Below are 18,434 nucleotides of genomic sequence, written 5' to 3'. Positions count from 1 at the left end.
AGGAGCGTGGTTATATAAAGGACAGGACACCCATGCAGTGGAATACTCTGCAGCCAATTAAAACACTAGCAGGAATCTGTGTATTTACTGACATACAACAGAAATCTAGTCACTCAAGTAGGAACTAAGCAACCTACAGAACTATTGCCTAGAACATCATCATACTTAAGAAAAAACAGTGTTTAAGTCCGTGGGTCAGAGGGTTATCTAGAAGGCAGCGTTCCAAATTGTTCGTTATACTTATCTCCAGGATGGAGAAGCAAGGGGAGAGAAGTAAGGGCAGAGAACTTCTGCTTGTTGCTTTATATACTTTGGGGAAAAAGACAAAAAAGTGGCAGAATATATTGTGCAAGTCTCAAGCCCAGGAATCCTAGGGGCCCAGGTTCCAATGCCACCATGTAATACTGTGTGACCTTGGACAAGTCGGCTGCCTTGGGATGTCACAGAGACTGGAAGGGCATCTCAGAAGGGCCAGCGGAACCCGTACAGGCAGCCCTTGTCCGCATCCCAGCTCCCCACCTGCTGTGCGAGGCTGGGTTTCCTCTTCTGGGAGCCTGAGCCTAACAGCAGTCCCCCAAGTCCGTGGGTGGCTGTGAGGGTAAACTGAGGTGATAATCATTGCCATGAGGTCTCTGTTCTAAGAGTTGAGGGGGACAGGTCCAGAGAGATGAGGCAATTTGCCCAGGGTCGCTTAGCTGCTGGCAAGCAAGCCCAGCTGGTATTTCAACCCTGGCTGCCTGGCGCTCTGGAGGCCGCCGCTGTTCCCACCCGCTCACGCCAGCCCCGCCCCACAGGAGAAGCAGGACAAGGCAGTGCTGCAGTCGGAGGTGGCCAGCCTGCGACAGAACAACCAGCGCTTGCAGGAGGAGTCGCAGGCCGCCAGCGAGCAGCTGCGCAAGTTTGCCGAGATCTTCTGCAGGGAGAAGAAGGAGCTCTGACGTGGCCCCCTGGCCGGGCCAGCTGTGGGCTCCCGCTCTCCCATCTCCCTCAGCTCGCTCCCCGTTTGCGAGCGTGACCGAGATGACCCAGCCAGGGCCCCACTGCCCTCCTCATGGACACGGAGACCCTGGACGGCAGTAGGCCTCACCAGAGCTGTGAGCCGCTGTCTACTCGCGGTCCTCCGGCCCCACAAGGTGATCCGGTCTCAGGCCCCTCCTCTGAACTGCCCAGCTCTGCTCCCTGACACTGGACCATGCCCACCCTGGCCCCAGGGGGCCCATCAGCCTCTTCCTAGGACCAAGCCATCGGAAGCTGTAGGAAGGGGAGAAGGGAGGGCCAGAGTGTGTCTCCAAACCCCACAGCTCCAGGAGTCCACAAACCAGGTTTCTTCACTGCGTACAACAGAGTTTGGGCTTGTGGGGCCAAGCCCCCTGCATGAGAAATCAGTGTGAGACTGGCCCGAGCCTCCCCCAGGCCCCAGAGAGAGGAGGGCCTGTGTGGACACTGGGCAGGGCTCTCAGTACTGGTGTGCTCGCTCCAGAAAGCACGGACATAACCCCCTTCCAACCGTATTGTTCCAAAAAGCCGCCCGGAGCACTTTCTTAGAGTTTCGATTCTTTTCTTGGGACCGCAGGATGGAGAGAGTAAGCCCCAGCATCCAGAGTCAGCTTCTCTGAGGGGAAACTCTATTTGCACACTTGGGACCGTTTCTACAGTCTTTTTTCTCTCAGCCCCTCAACCGCCAGAGGCCACAGGGCCTGGGCCGCTCTACCTTCCAGCTCCTGCCCAGGCCGCAAAGCCCAGTCTCTCCTCCCCAGCCCCACCAGCTCCGACCACATGGCCGGGGCCTCTTCCAGGCACCAAGAGGGGCTACACAAAGCCCTCAGGTCAGGGCTGATGAGAAAACAGTCTTCATCTCCTCTCTGGTTTTGTTTTCCCTTCGCAAGCGAGCGAGCAGACGTCCAGACACCCTCACTGTGCTTCCCGGGGGGGTGCTTTGGTGTGTGAACCCCCACGGGATGCTGGTTCTCTAAATGCAATAAGGGGCAGCTTGCCAGTCAGCCAAGCCAGAGCGGTACTACGCTGTTCACCCAGGAAACAGAGTTTCTTTTTTTTCCTTTAAAAACAAAAAAGATATATATATATATATATTTATTTTTTCATGTAGAGTTGCGCCAGAACAAGTCTGTATGGCCACAATCTGTGGATTCCCCCCAACCTCAAGCTGAGGATCAAGGTGTGTCCCCCACGGGCTGGGACTCAGTGGGAGGACTCCCGAGGGATATAGTCAGGGGGAGCAGGCTGGCGGGCTTTCCCATCTGGGGAGGCCCCAGGCAGGGGGAGTTGGCCCCGCTCCAGGCAGCACTCTCTGGGCTGGAAGCCAGCACCAGGTGGCCCAGCCCTGGTCCAGAGACCCCACCGCCTTCTCTTTGGGTCCAGAAACCTCAGGGAAGGGTGCTGTGGGGACCACACGGGACACAGGCACTCAGAGAGGTGCCAGGTGAGATGGGGACGGGCCAGGCTGGGGCAGCAGAAAAGGACACTCTTGTCTCCCTGCGATCAACCTCTGACCCCAGCAGCACTGCAGTCCCGAAGAAGCCCTCTGATCGGTCATCTCCGGCCCCTCACCGGCGGAGTGAGAGGAGGGCCGCAGGTGTGGGGCTAGCTTGGTCCTCAGCCCTGGCCAACTACTGTGATATCTCTGCCCCTCTTCCCCACCCCGTTTTTGGAAGGGTTCTCCAGGACCGCCCCACCGCCCTTTCCTCAGACCCTAACCTGGAGGCTGCCCACCCCCCCCACTCTTTTTTTAAGTTCTCTTCATCTCTTCAGATTATTCAAATCATTTTGGGGACCTAATCATGTACATTGACAAGTGTAAATTATGATTTTTTTGGTTTTGTTTTCTGTTATTTTTTAAGGATCTCTGCAAAAGAAATCTATTTAATTTGAGATTGGTGTTCTATCTGAAGGCTTGAAAATAGCAGGGTTTTTTTTTTCATTATGTTGATTTGTTTCATTTGGATTTTTTATTCTTTATTGTCTTCCCCCCCGCCATCCCTGTCTTGAGATTTTTTTGGCATGTTTCTGCAGGTTTCAAAGGAAATAAATGTTTCATAGAAGTGGCTTGTGTGTTCACTAGCTGGGCAGCTGCCCGGAGTCACTGATGAGGGTGTGGTCCAGCATCAGCCCCCTCCTCCTGTCCCCCTTGTCCCAACGCCATCTCTCTCTCTCTCTCTCTCTCTCTCACACACACACACACACACACACACTCACTCACTCTTCCCTAAGCACCAGCCTTGCTAACTTCCTTTCTTTGGAACCCAAATGACAGGAATCCAGCTCTCAGAAGGTGAGAAGTCCTTAAGTTGAAAAGAGGGAGAGATTGCACCGAAGAAGTCATTTCTAGCGGCCAGAAAGCCAGCGGAACGGGCCGGTTTCAGATTTAGTGGTCAAACTTAAAAATCTGGAGGTTGTACAGACAGCCGGATTTCCAGCCTGGTAAATCTGTCCTTTGCAGCGGGACTCAGTGCCAAGGGGCCCCCGCCTCCTTTGGCTGCGGCCTCTCCAGGCCACACCTTCCCAGCGCTGGCTTATTTGCATGCCCCCACCCTCATTGGTGGGAGTAGGCCTCCCACTGCCAGTCGTCTGGTTGGTGGTTTCGGGTGCAAATCAGCTCCTGCTTCCAGGCCAGGGGGGAACACAGTGAGACGGGGGTGTCCCATTACCTCCTCCCTCCAGGGGCTCTCCTGGCCCGGCTACGCAGCAGCCCTGATGAAACACTCATAGTTTGACCTGGGGATCAGGGTCCAACTGATTTTCTAAATCTCAGAATTCCACGTGAAAATCCAAGGTCTGGCCTCTTGTGGGAAGTCCAGATCTGAGAAGCAGCCCAACCTCCTGGCAGGACTGGCCAGGTGGCTAAGTCTTCCTGACCCGCCTCACCCCCTTACCTGTCGTTGAGTTTTCCATCCCTGAGCTAAAACCTGATGCTTCTCTGACTCAGCCTCTCCCCTTCCCCCCCCGAAAAAATATCTTTTCCCAAAACGGTTATATATCCTTTTTCCAGAGGAGGTGGACCAGCTATTTCCACATCTCCTAAAAATTCTAGAGTGTTCCAGACACTCTCCCAGTCTCCACCCTCCTTGAGGCCCCATCTTCTCCCCGTGCTGCCCTACCCCCACCAGCATGGGAACGGTGGAACAGGCTGTTCTCACATCCTCTCCTGGCGCCTGTGACACACACCAACGTCCAACGCCCCGCAACTCGCACCCACACTGTGCCCCGCTGGTCCCTTTCCCATCTTGCCCCAGTTTTCAACTGCCCCGGCCACGTCCCGATCTCTCCAGCAAGCGCCCTCTTGGACCCTCCCCCAGTCTCGCTCTCCCCCTCCCTGCCCCCCCCACCCCCCCCCCCCCCCCCCCCCGCCCCGTCACCCCTGGCTCTGTCCTCAGCCAACCTCTGAAGCCCTTCATACCTTTGGCTGTCTCCACATTTTATTGTTCCCTAAATTCTTTGTCCTCTCCCCTGAAGGCTCATCTCTGTGTCATTGTCTTGGGACTTTACCTGTCCCTGGATCCTGTCTCTCTCCCCAAATGTGCTTCCCTCTTATTCTTCTGTCTCTCTCCTAATTTATGTGCCCGGGTTCTCTGCCTCCCCTCATCGAATCTCTCCTTCTCCAGATCACTCTCGACTTCCTCCTTCTGTCTCTCCCTGATGTTTCTGCTATTTTTTCTTACTATTATTTCCTCTCCCACTGACTCTCCATCTCTCCTTTCTTCTCTCCCCCCCCCCATCACTCCTATGGCTCGCTCATCTACCTCTCTCCCCAGATCTATTTCTTCCCTCTCCTGCTCTTGTTCCGATTCTCTATAAATGTGTGGCTCTGTGTCTCCCTCCTGATCTGTCGGTGTCCTGGTTCTCTCCACATCCCACCTCACCCACATCTGCCTCCCTCCCAACGTCCCTGGGATGGGGAACCCCAGGTGAGGTCGAGCGATTAGGAGGAGGTGCTCCTGGCACCCCTGCCCCCTACCCTAGCCCAGAAGGGCGGCCTCTTCATCTTTCCATCCCTTCCCCCAGGCCCCAGCTCCCAAACCTCCCCCCTCACTGCTGCTAGCTGCAGCTGCAGCAGCCCGTTGCCAGGGCAACCACAGCTGGCTGGGCGGGAGCCCCCTCCACCCCATCCCCCCTCTCCTTTCCGGCGAGGCTGGGAGGAGCTGGGACAAAGCCAGAGAAAGGCGGGGTGCAGGGGTGGGGGAGATGGAGGGAGAGGAAGGTCGGGCTGGCTCCAGCTGTTAACCTCGGTCAATTCTCCCTCAACAAGGCCCTCATCTCCCCTTCATGGCGATGGGACCCCCAATCCAGCCCAGAGAACAAGGCAGTCGTAGGCAGAGGGGTCAGGCCCAGTTTAATACACAGAACAAGTTAATTCACAGCAGAGGCAGGCAATAAAGGAGACTCGGTTACAAGGGGGGGGCATGCCTGGATTGGGGGAGACCCCCCCAAGCCCACCGCCTCCCCCACTTGCAGTCTCAATTTCCCTTTTTTTTTTAAACCCGAACAACAAACACACACAACCACAAGAAACAACCACGCCCCCTTGCTACCCCCAAAATGGCCAGCGAGGGTGGCAGGGGGGCAGCCCGGCCTGGCCGGTGCGGAACTGGAGCAGGGGAAGGAGGAAAAACTAGTCTGTTGCAGAGTCTGTGCTTCTCATTCCAGCAGGCGCTGGGCAGGGGCCCGCCTGGCCCCCCCAGCCGATGCCCACCAGCCACGGCAGGCCCCAGCCAAGGCAGGCACAGAGCGGGCAGGGCGGGGCTCTCAGGGAGGGAGCAGGAGCGGAGTTCAAAACCATGGTTCACATCATGCAGTATCCACGGTGGGCACCAAGAGGGGGCGAGGGTGGACACCACACCCACCTGCCCTGGGCACAAGGGGGGAATGGTGCCCATTTGGGGTGAGGAGGTGGGACAGCTGCAACTCCAGAAACTGGGTGGGGGGGGCTGCTAGGCAGGAAGCTGGCATAGACTGGTGCCCAGTGGATGTGCTCAGCAGTGCCCCCTCTGCCCAGCCAGGCCTTATAGGACTCTGTATATATTAATTTCTTTTTTCTTTTTTTCTTTTTTTTTTTTTTTACTTTTTGACTTTTTCTTTAGAAAAACGCTGTGTCCGTGCCTCGGGCTGACATCTACCACCCCTCATGCCCGCCCAGAGGCGGGGTATGGCTTTAAGGGGAGCAGAACCCCCTGGTGCCCATTTGCCAAGGGATGGGGAAGGAGAGAGGAAGGGAGAGGGGCCCTGCTGGGCCCACCAACCCACAGGGCAAATATTCCACTTGCACAGAGGGAAGGGGGTGCCCCAGCCCGCTCTCGGGCTCCCCCTCTCCCCCTCCCATTGTGGAGCGCTGAGGGCAGGGAGAGCATGGAGGAGCTCGGGAAGCACCACCCCAGAGGTCCAGGTGCGCCAGAGCCAGGCCTAGGTGAGGGTGATGTAGGCAGAGGCCTTCTCTTTCAGGTGCCGAAGACAGAGGTGACAACTCCAGCTCCCTGGTGGGGGGTGGGGGATGGGTAGAGGACAGGGAGTTAGGCCCAGGTCCCAGAAGGGCTGGCCTACCTCCCTCCCAACCAGCAGATACAGTCCCACAGTCCTTGGTCTTCACCAGCAGGACAACTTTTCAACCCACCCCCCACCCCACCCCATGCGGTGCCCACCTCTTCTCTCACCTTCCGGGGGCTCCGCCATGGGGGGACTCAGGCAGTACATGTGGTAACCCCGATCGCAGTCGTCACAAAACAGCAGCTGGTCCTGGGGGGTGAGACCCGCCCAGCTGGCACCCTGGGGGCACGGGCACCAGAAACCGGGGTGGGGGGGCTGGGGCAGGGGTAGGTCCCAGGGGCTGGGGAAGGTGAGCCCTCCCACGAGAAGGGGCTCCGAGTAGGTCTTTGCAGAACCCGGCTTGGCCCAGCAGAACACCCCTGTGGTCTGCCCGTTTGCAGCTCCTAGTCTGGGTTTTATAGATTCCGTGGGACACTTCAAAGGACACCCAGATGGTCTGATACCGGCTCTGGAAGCCGCGGATGTGGGCTCGGGTCCCAGCTCTACTAATTGCCTAGCTGGGTGACCTCGGGCAAGTCAGTTCCCCTCTCTGAGCTCGGGTCCTCTGTGAAGGGGGGCAGGAGCACCTACCTCCGAGGGTGGTTGGGAGGAGTCAGAGAGCTGAAGAGCATAAGTGCTAAGTGCCGGGCTCAGTTAATGCACACTACCAATAACAATAGTACCGGTTACTAGTGCTCCCCGGGGCGGGGCTCCGGGGAGAGGCTCTAGGCCCCGCTGGCAAAGGCGGCGGAGGCGCGGGGTCGAGGGCCGCCTTGGGGGCGCGGCCGGGGGCGGCGCGCACTCACGTCGTTCTCCGAGGTGCCGCACAGGCTGCACGACTTGCACTCGATGCACTGCCAGCGGTAGGTGCGCACGGCCGCCGTCATGTTCACCGTAAACTGTAAACATGAGGGGTGTCCTGGGGGCCGAGGGGCAGGGGTGCGGTTAGGGGCCATCATGCCCCTGGGGGCCGCTGAGCCCCGGGGAGGAGATGGCTCGTCCCCGCCCCTCCCCGCCCTTGGCTCCGAAGGCGCACCGCCCCGACTCCGCCCTGCTCACGGTGCCGGGCGGCCACAGGCTACCGCTTCCGTGGCCACCAGGCTCCTACCCAGCCACCATGGTAACCACATTCTGCTCCCCAGAACACCATGGCAACCGCATTCCATTACCCACAGTGCTGTGGCAACCACTTTCTACCACCCACAACACCCGGGCAGCCACGTTCTGTTAACCACTGTGCTGAGGCAGCCACATTCCATTACCCACAGCAGAATGGCCAACAGGTTCTGTGAACCACAGTAACGTGGCAACCACAGTCTCCCAGCCACGGTGCCATGGCAACTGCCTGCCACAGTGGGGTCCCCACGCTCTGGGTTCCCTGCAGCCCAAGCCCATTACCCAGGACACCGCAGCAACCAAACTCTCTCTGACACTACTGAACAATGCCCGCCCACTGGCCGTCCCACTGCCCTGGTGCAGAGACCCCCTCAGCCACTACCCCCGGTGCCACAACACTTACAGGCCACAATACCCAGTATACCCAGTCGCCATGACAACCGTATCGCACTCCCGGTAATACCATGACAACCCCAAGTCTTTACCCGCTGTGCTGAAGCAACCACAGTCTATTACCTACAAGACCACCCTGGGAAACCACATTCTGTGAACCACAAGTCCATGGCCAGCGCCGTCGGTTATCCACAGTACCCAGACAGTGGCCATCCATTACTCACTATCACAGTCCACTACCTACAATGCCTCGGTGACCAGCTTTTACTACCCCTTGTGCCATGACAAGCACAGACCACTATCAGCAATGCCATGACCAACACCTCCCGTATTCCCAGAGCCTCTCTGGCCCCCTCAGTTTCCCACAGTCCTCAGCCATGGAGTCCACTCCACCAGCTCTGGGTCCTGTCCCCGCATCCCCCAAGCCACATTTCTCTGCCTCCCACCCTCCAGATCTGGACTCCTGGGGTGCCTTCCACCCCGGCCCCCAGCAAGCTCGGGTGGGGGTATCACCTGATCGCCCACAGTCAGCACAGGAGATGAGGTCCTCAGGACACCCCGTCTTCTTGGAGCCACCCAGGCAGAAGTCACAGTAGCCGTTGGGGATGACAGTGCCATCAGGCGCCTTCTTGGCTGAAAGACAGCAGCAGGCAGGGGTTGACGCAGACAGGCAGGGGCACCTAGTCAAAGGCTGCTGTGTAAGTCAGGGCAGAGGGAGGCGTCCCTACCTGTGTGTTTCCTCTGTGCCTCAGGGACCCAGGCCAATTCTTTGTAAAACTCTGGGGTTGGGGGGACAGAGAGAGGGGCTCTCACCATAGGCAAGGCTCCACCCTGCCCCCAGCCTCAGCCCCAGGGGTGGACCCCTTTTTCCAGGCATGGGGGAGGTAAGGAGAGAGAGTAGCTGCCCCCAAGCTGTGGCCAGGAGCAGGACAGAGTCGGGGGCCCAAACAGTTCTCATCAGGAACCCCGAACTCTCTGAGGACAACTCACACATCCTCTTTCTTAGGTAAAAGTGCAAATATCAGCTTTCGGAAGAGCCCCCTGCTTCCTCATTCACACAGTTCTACCAGACAAACCAGTGCTGCCTGAGCCCCAACTAAATAAAAAGTGGGTACACCACTGGCCAAGATCTGGCATGGAGACTGACGGACATTCACAAGAAAAATCCTGAACACAGAGGTGCCTGGGGTGGAGTGGGGACGGGATGAAGGGACTGCCCTCTCCCACCAGAAGATGGGTGGGAAGACAGTCTCTTCACTGGCAGAGCCTCCCTCGAGCCCTCCCCCACCCCTCAGCTGTCAGGCCTGGCATGGGATTGGCATGAGCGGGCGCCAAGGGCTCCCAGGCCACAGACCCTGCCCCTCAGCCAAAGCTTAGCGGAGAAGGGAGAAAGGGAGGCAGGGAGGGAGGGGAGTCATCTATCACCCCCCTCCCCAAGCTCTAATTGAAACAATAAATCAGACCCAGAAATATTATGCCCGGCCGGGAGCGAGGGAGAGATGGTTGGTTGCCATGGCAACCCCAGAGCCAGCATCCCCATGGTCGGTGGGGGGAGGGGACCGCTGAGCTGGAGATTTTCCAGAAATGTCTAATGTGCCCCCTCCCTCCCAGACTCCTCAGCCCCCACTCCCAGGGTCCCTCACTACCCCACAGCCCGCCTGCCTGCTCACGTTTATGGTTGTTTTTCCGGTGGAAGGGCAGGGCGTGGCGCTCGGCGTTCTCCTCCCCCTCCTCCTCAGCCAGGTGGGTGTGGGTGTAGTGGTAGCTGAGCCCTGGCCGGTTCTTATACCGTTTCCCACAGACTGGAGAGCGAGCAGGGAGGGCCTGTCAGCCCTCCCAGCCCAAGCGGCCTCCACCCTGGCCTTGGGGATCACGCCTCCCCCCTCTGCCAGAGGCCTGAGCATCCCCTCCCACCGGGCTCTAGAACGGGAGGGAGGGGGCCGGCAGGGGAGAGGTCTCTAGGCCCCACTCTCTCTCTTTCCCCCTCTTCAGAAGGACTCACTATCACAGACATACGGCTTGTCTCGGTCCTCCAGGGAAGCGGTGTCCTGGCGTTTCCGGAGACCCCCGATGCCATATGCCTGGAGGGAAGAGTCAGAGACAGGGGCAAAGAAAGGGAGGGAACTGAAAGAGCTTTCATCATTTGAGCCCCAAAAGGTGAACCACTTCCTAACTATGAGCCCCGACATTTCTGAGGTTCTGTTTCCTCATCTGTAGCGTGGGCATAAAGGTGGTCTAACCCACTGCACAACCTCTGTTTTGCAAATGGCTTAACAATATCTGAGCCTCAGTTTGCTCCTCTGTAAAATGGGTATACAACCCTACACACACACACACACACACACACACACACACCCCTTGGGCTGCTCTGGGGATTAAATGAGGTCAAACTGGGGCAAGGCCTGACCACTGTGCATGCTCAGTACACGGGATCTGTCACTGAAGAGCGGGGTGATGGAGAAAAACAGGGGGCGGTCAATACCTTTCCTTTAGCCCTGTTCTTCCTCCTGGGAATGTCATCCTCCAAGTCTTCCACCTCAAGATCATGTGGAAACTCCAGCAGTTGCTGTTTCTGGAGACCAGGAGAAGGGAGCTTGAGGTCAAGAAAATGAGGAATGCTGTCCTGCTTTGTGGGATTTGTGGACACAGCTGGAGACTGGGGGGAGCAGGGCAAGTCAGGAGGTCTTCCAAAAAGAGATGCGGTGTGGAAGGATGGAGACTTAGGATGCCCAAGCCCTAGGGCGCCAGGGGAGATTGCAGAGCAGGGCCAAGGTGGGCCGGGGCAGGTGGCCGGGGGTGAGAAGGCAGCTGGGGCCTGAGGGGCGGTCCCACCTGGCAGTCCATAATGGTCTCCTCCTCCTTCAACTCAATCTTCTTCTCCCCTGTCTCAGCACACAGTAGCGCCTCAAGGACTGGCCCTTCCGGGAGGCCGCCGTCCTTCTTCAGGGGTGCCTCACAGTCTGGGGACAAGGCCATGGTGGGGTCAAGTGGGAAATTGTCCCTGGAGGATTCTTCAAACAGCCCAAGTCGGGGAACCATGCCCTTCGCTTCAGGAAAGAGGCTTTCCCACACTCGATCAGCAACAAGAACCAAAGCTGCAATCGTACATACTGGGAAGAATGCTGAGACCCTGGGAGAGACCCAGCCAGACCCTCAGACCCACTCAGACCCACGCAGAAGGAGACACGGCCAGACCCTCACCTACACCTGGGTGCAGATGGAGAGGCACAGATACTCCACCAGGATGCACATGGGAGATACAGACCGATCATCTTGAGACAGCCAGACACACAAAGGAAGAGATACACCCAGACGCATGGAGGAAACACATCCAAGTCCTTGGATACACCCGGAGATAATCAGAAAGAGCCATTAAACCATCAGCTGTCCCTAGATCCCCATGAGGAAGACAGCCAGACCCTACCCTACACCTGGACACACAGCGGGGAGAGACAGACATTCCTAGAGAGAATCACTCAAATGGATACATGTGGACATACACAGGGGAGACACACAGTCCCTCTGAGGCAGACAGACACACCCAGAAAGACACAGCCAGATGGACACTTCAATACACCTGGACCCACACAGACCCTTGGATACACCTGGACAGGGGAAGAGAAAGAGCCAGTGACTCTGACAGTCCTGGTCACATCCAAGAAGTAAGGAAGCCCCACGCTCTGGCTGCACCAGCACGCATGGGCAGAAATTCACCTAATACACCAGCCACTAGGGAAAGAGATTCTCCCAGACACTCCAAGGCATCTGGACACTCAGAGGAAGAGACAGCCAGACACCCTGATACACCCAGACACAAGACACACTCAGGAACAGCTGGATACTCTGTTTGACCAGACACACACAAGACTAAGTAAACCCTCAAGCACTCTTGGAAACACCTAGAAAGAGACACAGACACTTAGATACACTCCACTACAGAGGGAAAGACACTGACATGTCCAGACACATGCAGGCGCCCATAGGAAGAAATACAGCCAGACACTGACACATCCCAGCTCACCAGGGACGATACACCTAAACACACGTAACAGATACCACTCTGCGCCCCCGATACACCTGGGCCCAAGTAGGAAAAGATCCAGTCCAAGTGCAAAGCCCAGTCACTCAGGAGAAACTGCAGAAGGTCTGAGCTACACCCAGACACACACCTGCAGACACTCGCTCGGAGGGAAATAAAGGCAAACGCTCGGATCCACACTGGCGTCATCACACGCTTATCAGCGTGTGCTAGGGGCACCGACGGGGCCACCCCAGGCACAGGATGAAGCTCCACCCACCGATCTTGTACTCGCAGGGCCGGAGTCTGGGGTCCTCCAGGATGTTGAGTCTCCGTTTCTTTCTCCAACAACGCGCGGGGTACGTGTAGATCTGTCCGGGGGCCAAACCTGGAGTGAGAAGGGCGAAGGGCCGTGAGAACACGAGAAGGCGGCCGCAAAGCCGCCGCCCCGCCCCTCCCCTCCCCGCCCCCGTCCTCCCGGCCGGTACCAGGGCCGCGGTGGGTCTTTTCCATCCAGATGTAGCAGTTGTTCTGAGCCACGCCGGTCTGAGAGTCGAGGAAGGGCAGGCGCAGGCTGCGCTCGGCGCACAGGCGCGCGTTGTAGCTGCGACAGTGCTCAATGGCCTCGCGGTAGAAGTCCTCGCCTAGGCTGCGAGGGGGCGAGTGAGCGGGCGAGTGGCTGTCAGCAAGGGCAGGAGCGCCTGCTCGCCCAGCACCCCTCCCTCAGCGCGCCCCTCGGGAATGGGTGCGCCGACTCCCCCAACCTCACCTCTCCCCTCCTGGCGCCCCTGGACTCAGGAGCCCCCACCCGAGGGCCCAAGCAGGGCTGGAGCCACCGAGTAAGATGCACGCAGTATAGAAACAGACCAAAATGCACCAGGACCCATCCATACATGCACATATCAAAATACACAACACAACCAAACCACACAGGATTCACGCACAAAGAGAGACATATCCCAAAACTCACAAAGGAAAAACAGACAAATCTCACATATATGCACACACAAGTATCTACTGAAAAAACACAAACATCGCGGTCACCTAGTGTAGAAACAGACACATCATACATATATCCATGCACAAATACACAACACATATCCAAAGACACACAACATAAACAAAGCACCCGCACAAAGACACACAACATGCGCACAGATCACACACACAGCACTATACACACACATACACACATCCAAAGACACACAGAGATACACAAATATTATGAGAAGAATGTTAAAACAAACTACCCACACACGCACTTACATACCCTAAGATACAACACAAACAAAACACACACACACACAATATGCAGACACATTATACAAAGAAATCACACAGATTCACACAGGACACACACACACACAATCATAAAGATACATAATATAGAAACCAACATCTAAAATACCACATATTCACACAAAGATGCACACATAGACAAATAGAAACAAATCCACCCATATTCACACAAAATTTTACACATAAATACATCCAGACCTACAAATCAGACACAGAACACAAATGATGCCATTTCAAAGGACATGTGCACACACTCAAAGACCCAAATATCCAGATACCTAGTGTAGTCTAAAATAAATTAAACACATATCCACACACATTAAACAAACAAACAAGTGACACACACTCCACATGCCAAGACAAAGGTTGTGTGGGCTTCACTCGAGTTTACCAAGGCTCTCGCACCCCCAGGCCATTTCACTCTCTCCCCAACCCAGGGGGTCGCGGGGCGGGACATGACCCCCTTCCCCCGAAAAGGACCCGAAGAGGACTCCGAGTTCTCCGCACCCTCCGCTCCTCCAGGAGCAGCGCGTCGGACACCGTTCTTGCCAGAGACCCACAGTCACACACATTCGCACCCCCGCGCAGCACGGCGCACGGTGACAGTCCCCCAGACACCCCATCGGCCCCACCCCCGGCCGCCACACACACACACACGCCCGCGCAGACTCGCCCGCGCGCCCTCTCCCGCTCCCGCTGGCCCGCAGCACCTCAGGGGGCCGGGGATGACCGTAGCCATCTTGCTCCCCGGGTCCTGCCCCCAGCAGGTCCCCGCCGGGTCGGTCCTCCCAGCGCTCGGGCGGGCGCTGAGGCCGCCCATCCATTCATTCCCGCGGGGCGGGAGCACCCGGGCCACAGCCAATCACGACGGCAGGGCGGGCCCGCCCGGGCCATGCTGGGAGTGGTAGTCCCGGGCCTGGGGGCCGGCGGGACCCCGCGGGGAAGGGGGCGCAGAGGTGCGGCCCAGGGAGCGCGCACGGTCACTCACACGCGCCCGCTCTTACGCGCATCCAGTGTCCCGGGCATCCACTCACACATGCACACCTGGACTCGCACACACCCCCGTACGGCAGTTTACACACACATTCACACGTATACTCACAGCCTCCCACGCAGACTCACGCACACTTCCCTCCCACACCTTCACAGACTCACATACATTTACACTCACACAAATACTTCGATGCCATGAGACTTAGAGATACCTCAGAGGTGCCCACACAAACGTCCCCACCGGCGTGCCTGCACTTGACAGGCTGACACTCTCCCTCCCCCATCCCCAGCCCTCCCAGCTCCCGAGAACCCTAACTGTCCCACTAGGGCAGTCACTCTCACAGTGACCCCGCCCTGCTCCAGCCCGTCCTTCCGCAGGCCTGGCAGCACGAGGCTGGCAAGGAGCAGGAGCCGCACCTTGGGGGTTCAAATCCTGGCTCTGCAACTTGGTGGCCATGTGGCCTTGGGCAAATGACTTAACTTTCTGAGCCTCAGTTTCCTCATCTGTAAAATGAGGATCACACCTCACTGGATTGTTGTAAGTACTAAATGAGTAAATATGCATAAAGTGTTTTTATTTTTTTTCCCCCACGCCCAGTGTGGAGCCCACCCTCTGTGAAATCCAGACCTGAGTTGAGATCAAGAATCCAACCCTTAAGGGACTCAGCCACCGAGGTACCCCCATAAAGGTAAAAGGCACCCTTTTAAAAGGTACCTGGCAGGTAATAGACGTTCAGTAAATTCACTCCACAAAGAGGATCTGATATGCAGTAAGATGTAAAATGGCGAGAGCCAACCATTACTAGAAAGAATAACGCCTGGCACATAATAGATGCTCAATAAGTTTTTGCTGAATGAGTAAATAAACATACTGAGTGCCCACCATGTGCCAGCAGTTCTAAGTACTTCAACAGGAGTTAACTCCTACAATCCTCATAATGACCCCCGAGGCGATGCTATTTTTATCCCCATTTTCCAGAAAAGGAATCAGTGACAGAGGGAGGTGAAATTACATGCCCTCACCCCCTGGCCACTGTTTGAAGGTGGGACTAAGAGAATTATCCACTCACCTAGGTATCTGTACCCAAGTGAGGTTTACCTCCTTCTTTCTCCCACTGTCACCCACACATACTGTACCCTAAGGGATCCCCAGACAGACAGTGAGCTGACCCACCAGGCCACACCAGCACTCACCTGGAACCCCCCCTCCAAAGTTTGTGTTCAAGTTTGAGCCCCCGCATGGATAAAAATGCCCACAAATGTCCTTGTCCGCCAGGGGGCTCTCCAGCAGACAGAGAAGCAGACTAGGCTTCAACTCTTTTGTCACTTGATGCCTCCACCTACCTTCAATGTCTTCCATACTTATCACTTGTAAACACACACACACACACACACACACACACACACACTCCTAGTCTTAGACCCCTTCCACAAACTCTCCCTGATCTCCCCCCAGGTAAGGCCTTGACCCCTCCCCCATTCCCAACAGGACACAGTGGGTCTTGGCTTCACATCTGGCCTAGAGTAGATGGCAAGGGGAGTAAGTCAGGGACACCGGTACCCCCATGTTCATGCTGGCCTCCACGCTCCTATACTGGCCACCCCATACCTCACCAGCAGAAAGCCCTGCCCCTCCGCCCATCCGCTCAGCTCTGATAGTGCCCTTGCCACCTTCCTCTCACACCTCCCACCACCCTCATAGGTCCCCCAGCACATTACACTTGCTCCCCACACCTCCAGCCTCAGACACCCCAGCTCACTCCTGACCCACCCCAGAACACTTACAGCAATTCGATCAGTTTGGAGCCTGAGTGTAGAGTATACTCCATCACCTCCCTGGAGGCCCTTGTCCGGCAGCACGACTGACCGACTGACCCGCAGACACGAGCTGACACTTCCTTCCCTTTCCTCTCCCCTAGTCGCCTTCACAGATCCCTCTCCCACACCTGAACTCCCCTGCCAAAGCAGTCGTCCTAGCCTCACCGCCTAGCCTCATCACTGCAGACCCTCAGAAGATGAGAGCAGAGAAGGACAGCGGCACTCCCACCCCAACCTTATTCAGGCCCCTGCAGTTCCCTACATGGAAAGTGGGCCCCATGAGAAATCAATATTGATACTATGACTACTAATTAGTACATTTAGTGAGGGTCAGGCTCTGTACCAAGTGCTTTACAAAGATTACAACAGCCTCTTGAGGTCATAGGCACTGTTATGATTCCCCATTACGAAGGTGGTAATACTGAGGCTCTGGAGGAGGGGGATACGGGGGTGTGAATTAATTGCTCAAGGTGAGGTTTGAAACCAGGCAGTCAGAACCCCTAGGCCTGCTCAGTCCACTCTCCCACTCCCAAGGGGATTTGGCTCTCACATTCTTTCAGGAGCCAGTTCCTACCCTCAACCCTCAACCCCGCAGACCTCTCCAACAGTGAGAGCTAAGAAGGGCAAATAAGGGCGCAGGCACTCCCACCCCAGCGCTGCCTCTGGCCTCCTCCAAGAGGTCTGGGCCAGGGTCAGAGGGAGGGGGCCAGAATGCCAGTAGACCCACCACCAACCTGTATAGGAGCCCTGTCCCAGCCAGTCTGAGGACGTTCCTCATAGGAGACACATCTGTCTGTGTGTAAGACAGAGTGAGAGGGAAGCAGAAGGGTGTCACCATCACACACCTCCTCACACTGACCCCAGCTCGGCACACACGCCCTGTAAGCTCTCTGGCTCACCGCAAGGCCACACGTGTAGGCGCGTGCCTATTAACCCCCGACCCCCTCCTCTCCCAACAGCCTGCCCCCGCCACCTCGCCCAAACCAGAAACTACTGGGGGCCTTGGGTGCAGCCCACAGACACAGCTCTTGGGAGGGTGGGGGGCACTCCCGGCCCCTTCCTCCTCCCCACCCACTAGCACACGTTGCTCAAGGTCAAGGCGGCGAGCGCAAGGGGTTCGGGGAAGGGGGGTTGGGGGGGGAGATCGCCCCAGCCCCTTTGTGCGGCGCCGCGGGCGTTCGCCCTCCGCCTCCTCCCCCAGGCCCGGGAGGAGGGGGAGGAGAGTGCCGCGCTCGCCAGCCTAGGAGGGAGGGCGGGAACGGCCGCGCGCCTGTCACTCTGAGCCCGCTGTCACCGCTGGAGGAAAGGGGGTGGGGAGCGCTGGGACCCGGGAGTCCGGGATCCCGAAGAGGGAGCGAGAGAGAGAGAGAGAGATGGAAAGAGAGAGAAGAAGAGAGGTGGGCAGAGCGAGGGGTGGCTAGGAGAGGGGAGGGATGGGACAGGGCTGGGCTCGAACCCAGGCATCCAGGTTCCCAGCCACCGGGCCCAGAAGGAAGCTAACGCTCGGAGGAGGGACGCGGACAGGGAGAAAGGGAGGGAATCCCCCGAGATTGAGGGCGCTGCCAGCATCCTCTCCCGAGGCATCCGGCCCCCCAAGGGGATGAGAGATGCTCTCGATAGATGTCTATGGGCGGGGAAAGGGAGCGATCCCACGGTCTAAGCTGACCTGGGCGTCGGAGCTTCCAGGTCCTGAAGACCTGGGGAGGAAAAAGGGGAGACAGGATCCCCGACGTCTCAGCTCCCACCCTGCGGCCGCGCGGGCCGAGGTCCCCGGAGAAAGAGGGGGGAAAGAGAAAGGTGTTCTGATGAGAGGAAAGAGGGTGGTGAAGACCCCGGAGACTGAGGTCTGGACTTAGGCGTCCGTACTCCCAGCTCTATGCCGGGGCAGGCCTGGCGACCCCGGAGACGTGGAGGAGGAGAGATGGAGGAGGAGGAGAGGGAAGCCCCTACCCCCACTCTGGGTGGGGAAACGGCCTCCGCCACCCCCCAGCCCGCGCCACATTCCTTCACTGACAGCGACAAAGAAGAGACGCCCCCGCGACCCTGAAGGGGCTCCCGCCCCCAACCCCAGGGGACAACAAGGGGCGGCGGGTCCCCCAGGGATGGCGGGGGCGCTCTGGGGACCCCCATTAAACTACCTTCCGCGCGCTGCATCCCCTTCCCCAGCGAGGGCGGGGGAAGGGCCGGGGGTGGGGGGCGGGATGGAGGGACGTGGACGGCGGGGACACTCACGACTTGAGCGGGTTCTGAATGGCGGTGGCCA

The 18,434-nt window shown here is 57.6% G+C and overlaps 2 protein-coding genes across 16 annotated transcripts in view; one reads left to right on the top strand and one right to left on the bottom strand.

The window, feature by feature from the left end:
- Positions 1–3,068, top strand: part of SIPA1L3 (signal induced proliferation associated 1 like 3) — a 100,494-nt gene extending 97,426 nt beyond the window's left edge. The window contains 1 exon segment of the mRNA XM_034638669.1: positions 795–3,068. Coding sequence (XP_034494560.1) covers positions 795–938 — 144 coding nt within the window. The 3' untranslated portion in view covers positions 939–3,068.
- A 2,256-nt stretch (positions 3,069–5,324) lies between these two features.
- On the bottom strand, positions 5,325–18,428 carry DPF1 (double PHD fingers 1). 15 transcript variants are annotated; one of them, XR_004619081.1, is made up of 13 exons: positions 12,831–13,541; positions 12,550–12,710; positions 12,342–12,449; positions 10,876–11,003; positions 10,526–10,615; positions 10,046–10,124; positions 9,714–9,845; positions 8,772–8,822; positions 8,557–8,676; positions 7,341–7,453; positions 7,126–7,198; positions 6,663–6,744; positions 6,426–6,485 (listed from the first exon to the last, which is right to left on the bottom strand). XR_004619081.1 is itself a non-coding variant. In XM_034638753.1 (12 exons), exons 2-12 carry the CDS (start codon positions 12,572–12,574, stop codon positions 6,415–6,417), a joined length of 1,029 nt encoding a protein of 342 aa, XP_034494644.1. In that variant the 5' UTR covers positions 12,575–12,710; positions 18,404–18,428; the 3' UTR covers positions 5,325–6,414. The 15 variants fall into 15 exon arrangements, 13 of the variants coding, with proteins under 13 accessions (XP_034494644.1, XP_034494645.1, XP_011231429.2 ...); XR_004619082.1 differs by having other exon boundaries at positions 6,469–6,485; positions 6,663–6,774; positions 12,831–13,542; XM_034638753.1 differs by lacking the exons at positions 7,126–7,198; positions 12,831–13,541 and adding an exon at positions 18,404–18,428 and having other exon boundaries at positions 5,325–6,485; positions 6,663–6,774.
- Between the last annotated feature and the right edge of the window lie 6 nt (positions 18,429–18,434).

The sequence above is a fragment of the Ailuropoda melanoleuca genome, chromosome 12 (assembly GCF_002007445.2).
Source record: "Ailuropoda melanoleuca isolate Jingjing chromosome 12, ASM200744v2, whole genome shotgun sequence".
Lineage (NCBI taxonomy): Eukaryota > Metazoa > Chordata > Mammalia > Carnivora > Ursidae > Ailuropoda > Ailuropoda melanoleuca.
The sequence above is the reverse complement of the archived record's forward strand: the minus strand, read 5'-3'. Positions and strand labels throughout refer to the sequence as shown.

What these genes read in the sequence shown, in the direction of transcription:
- DPF1 (XM_034638745.1), bottom strand. Translation starts at nt 12,952, where the DNA reads ATGGATGGGTCCTGGTGCATTTTGGTCTGTTTCTATACTGCGTGCATC. An exon ending in CCGGAAAAACAACCATAAAC is followed by an intron (nt 8,823 to 9,713) that starts GTGAGCAGGCAG and finishes CCCCAACCCCAG; the next exon opens with AGTTTTACAAAGAATTGGCC. An exon ending in GCGGCACCTCGGAGAACGAC is followed by an intron (nt 6,775 to 7,340) that starts GTGAGTGCGCGC and finishes CCGTGCCCCCAG; the next exon opens with GGTGCCAGCTGGGCGGGTCT.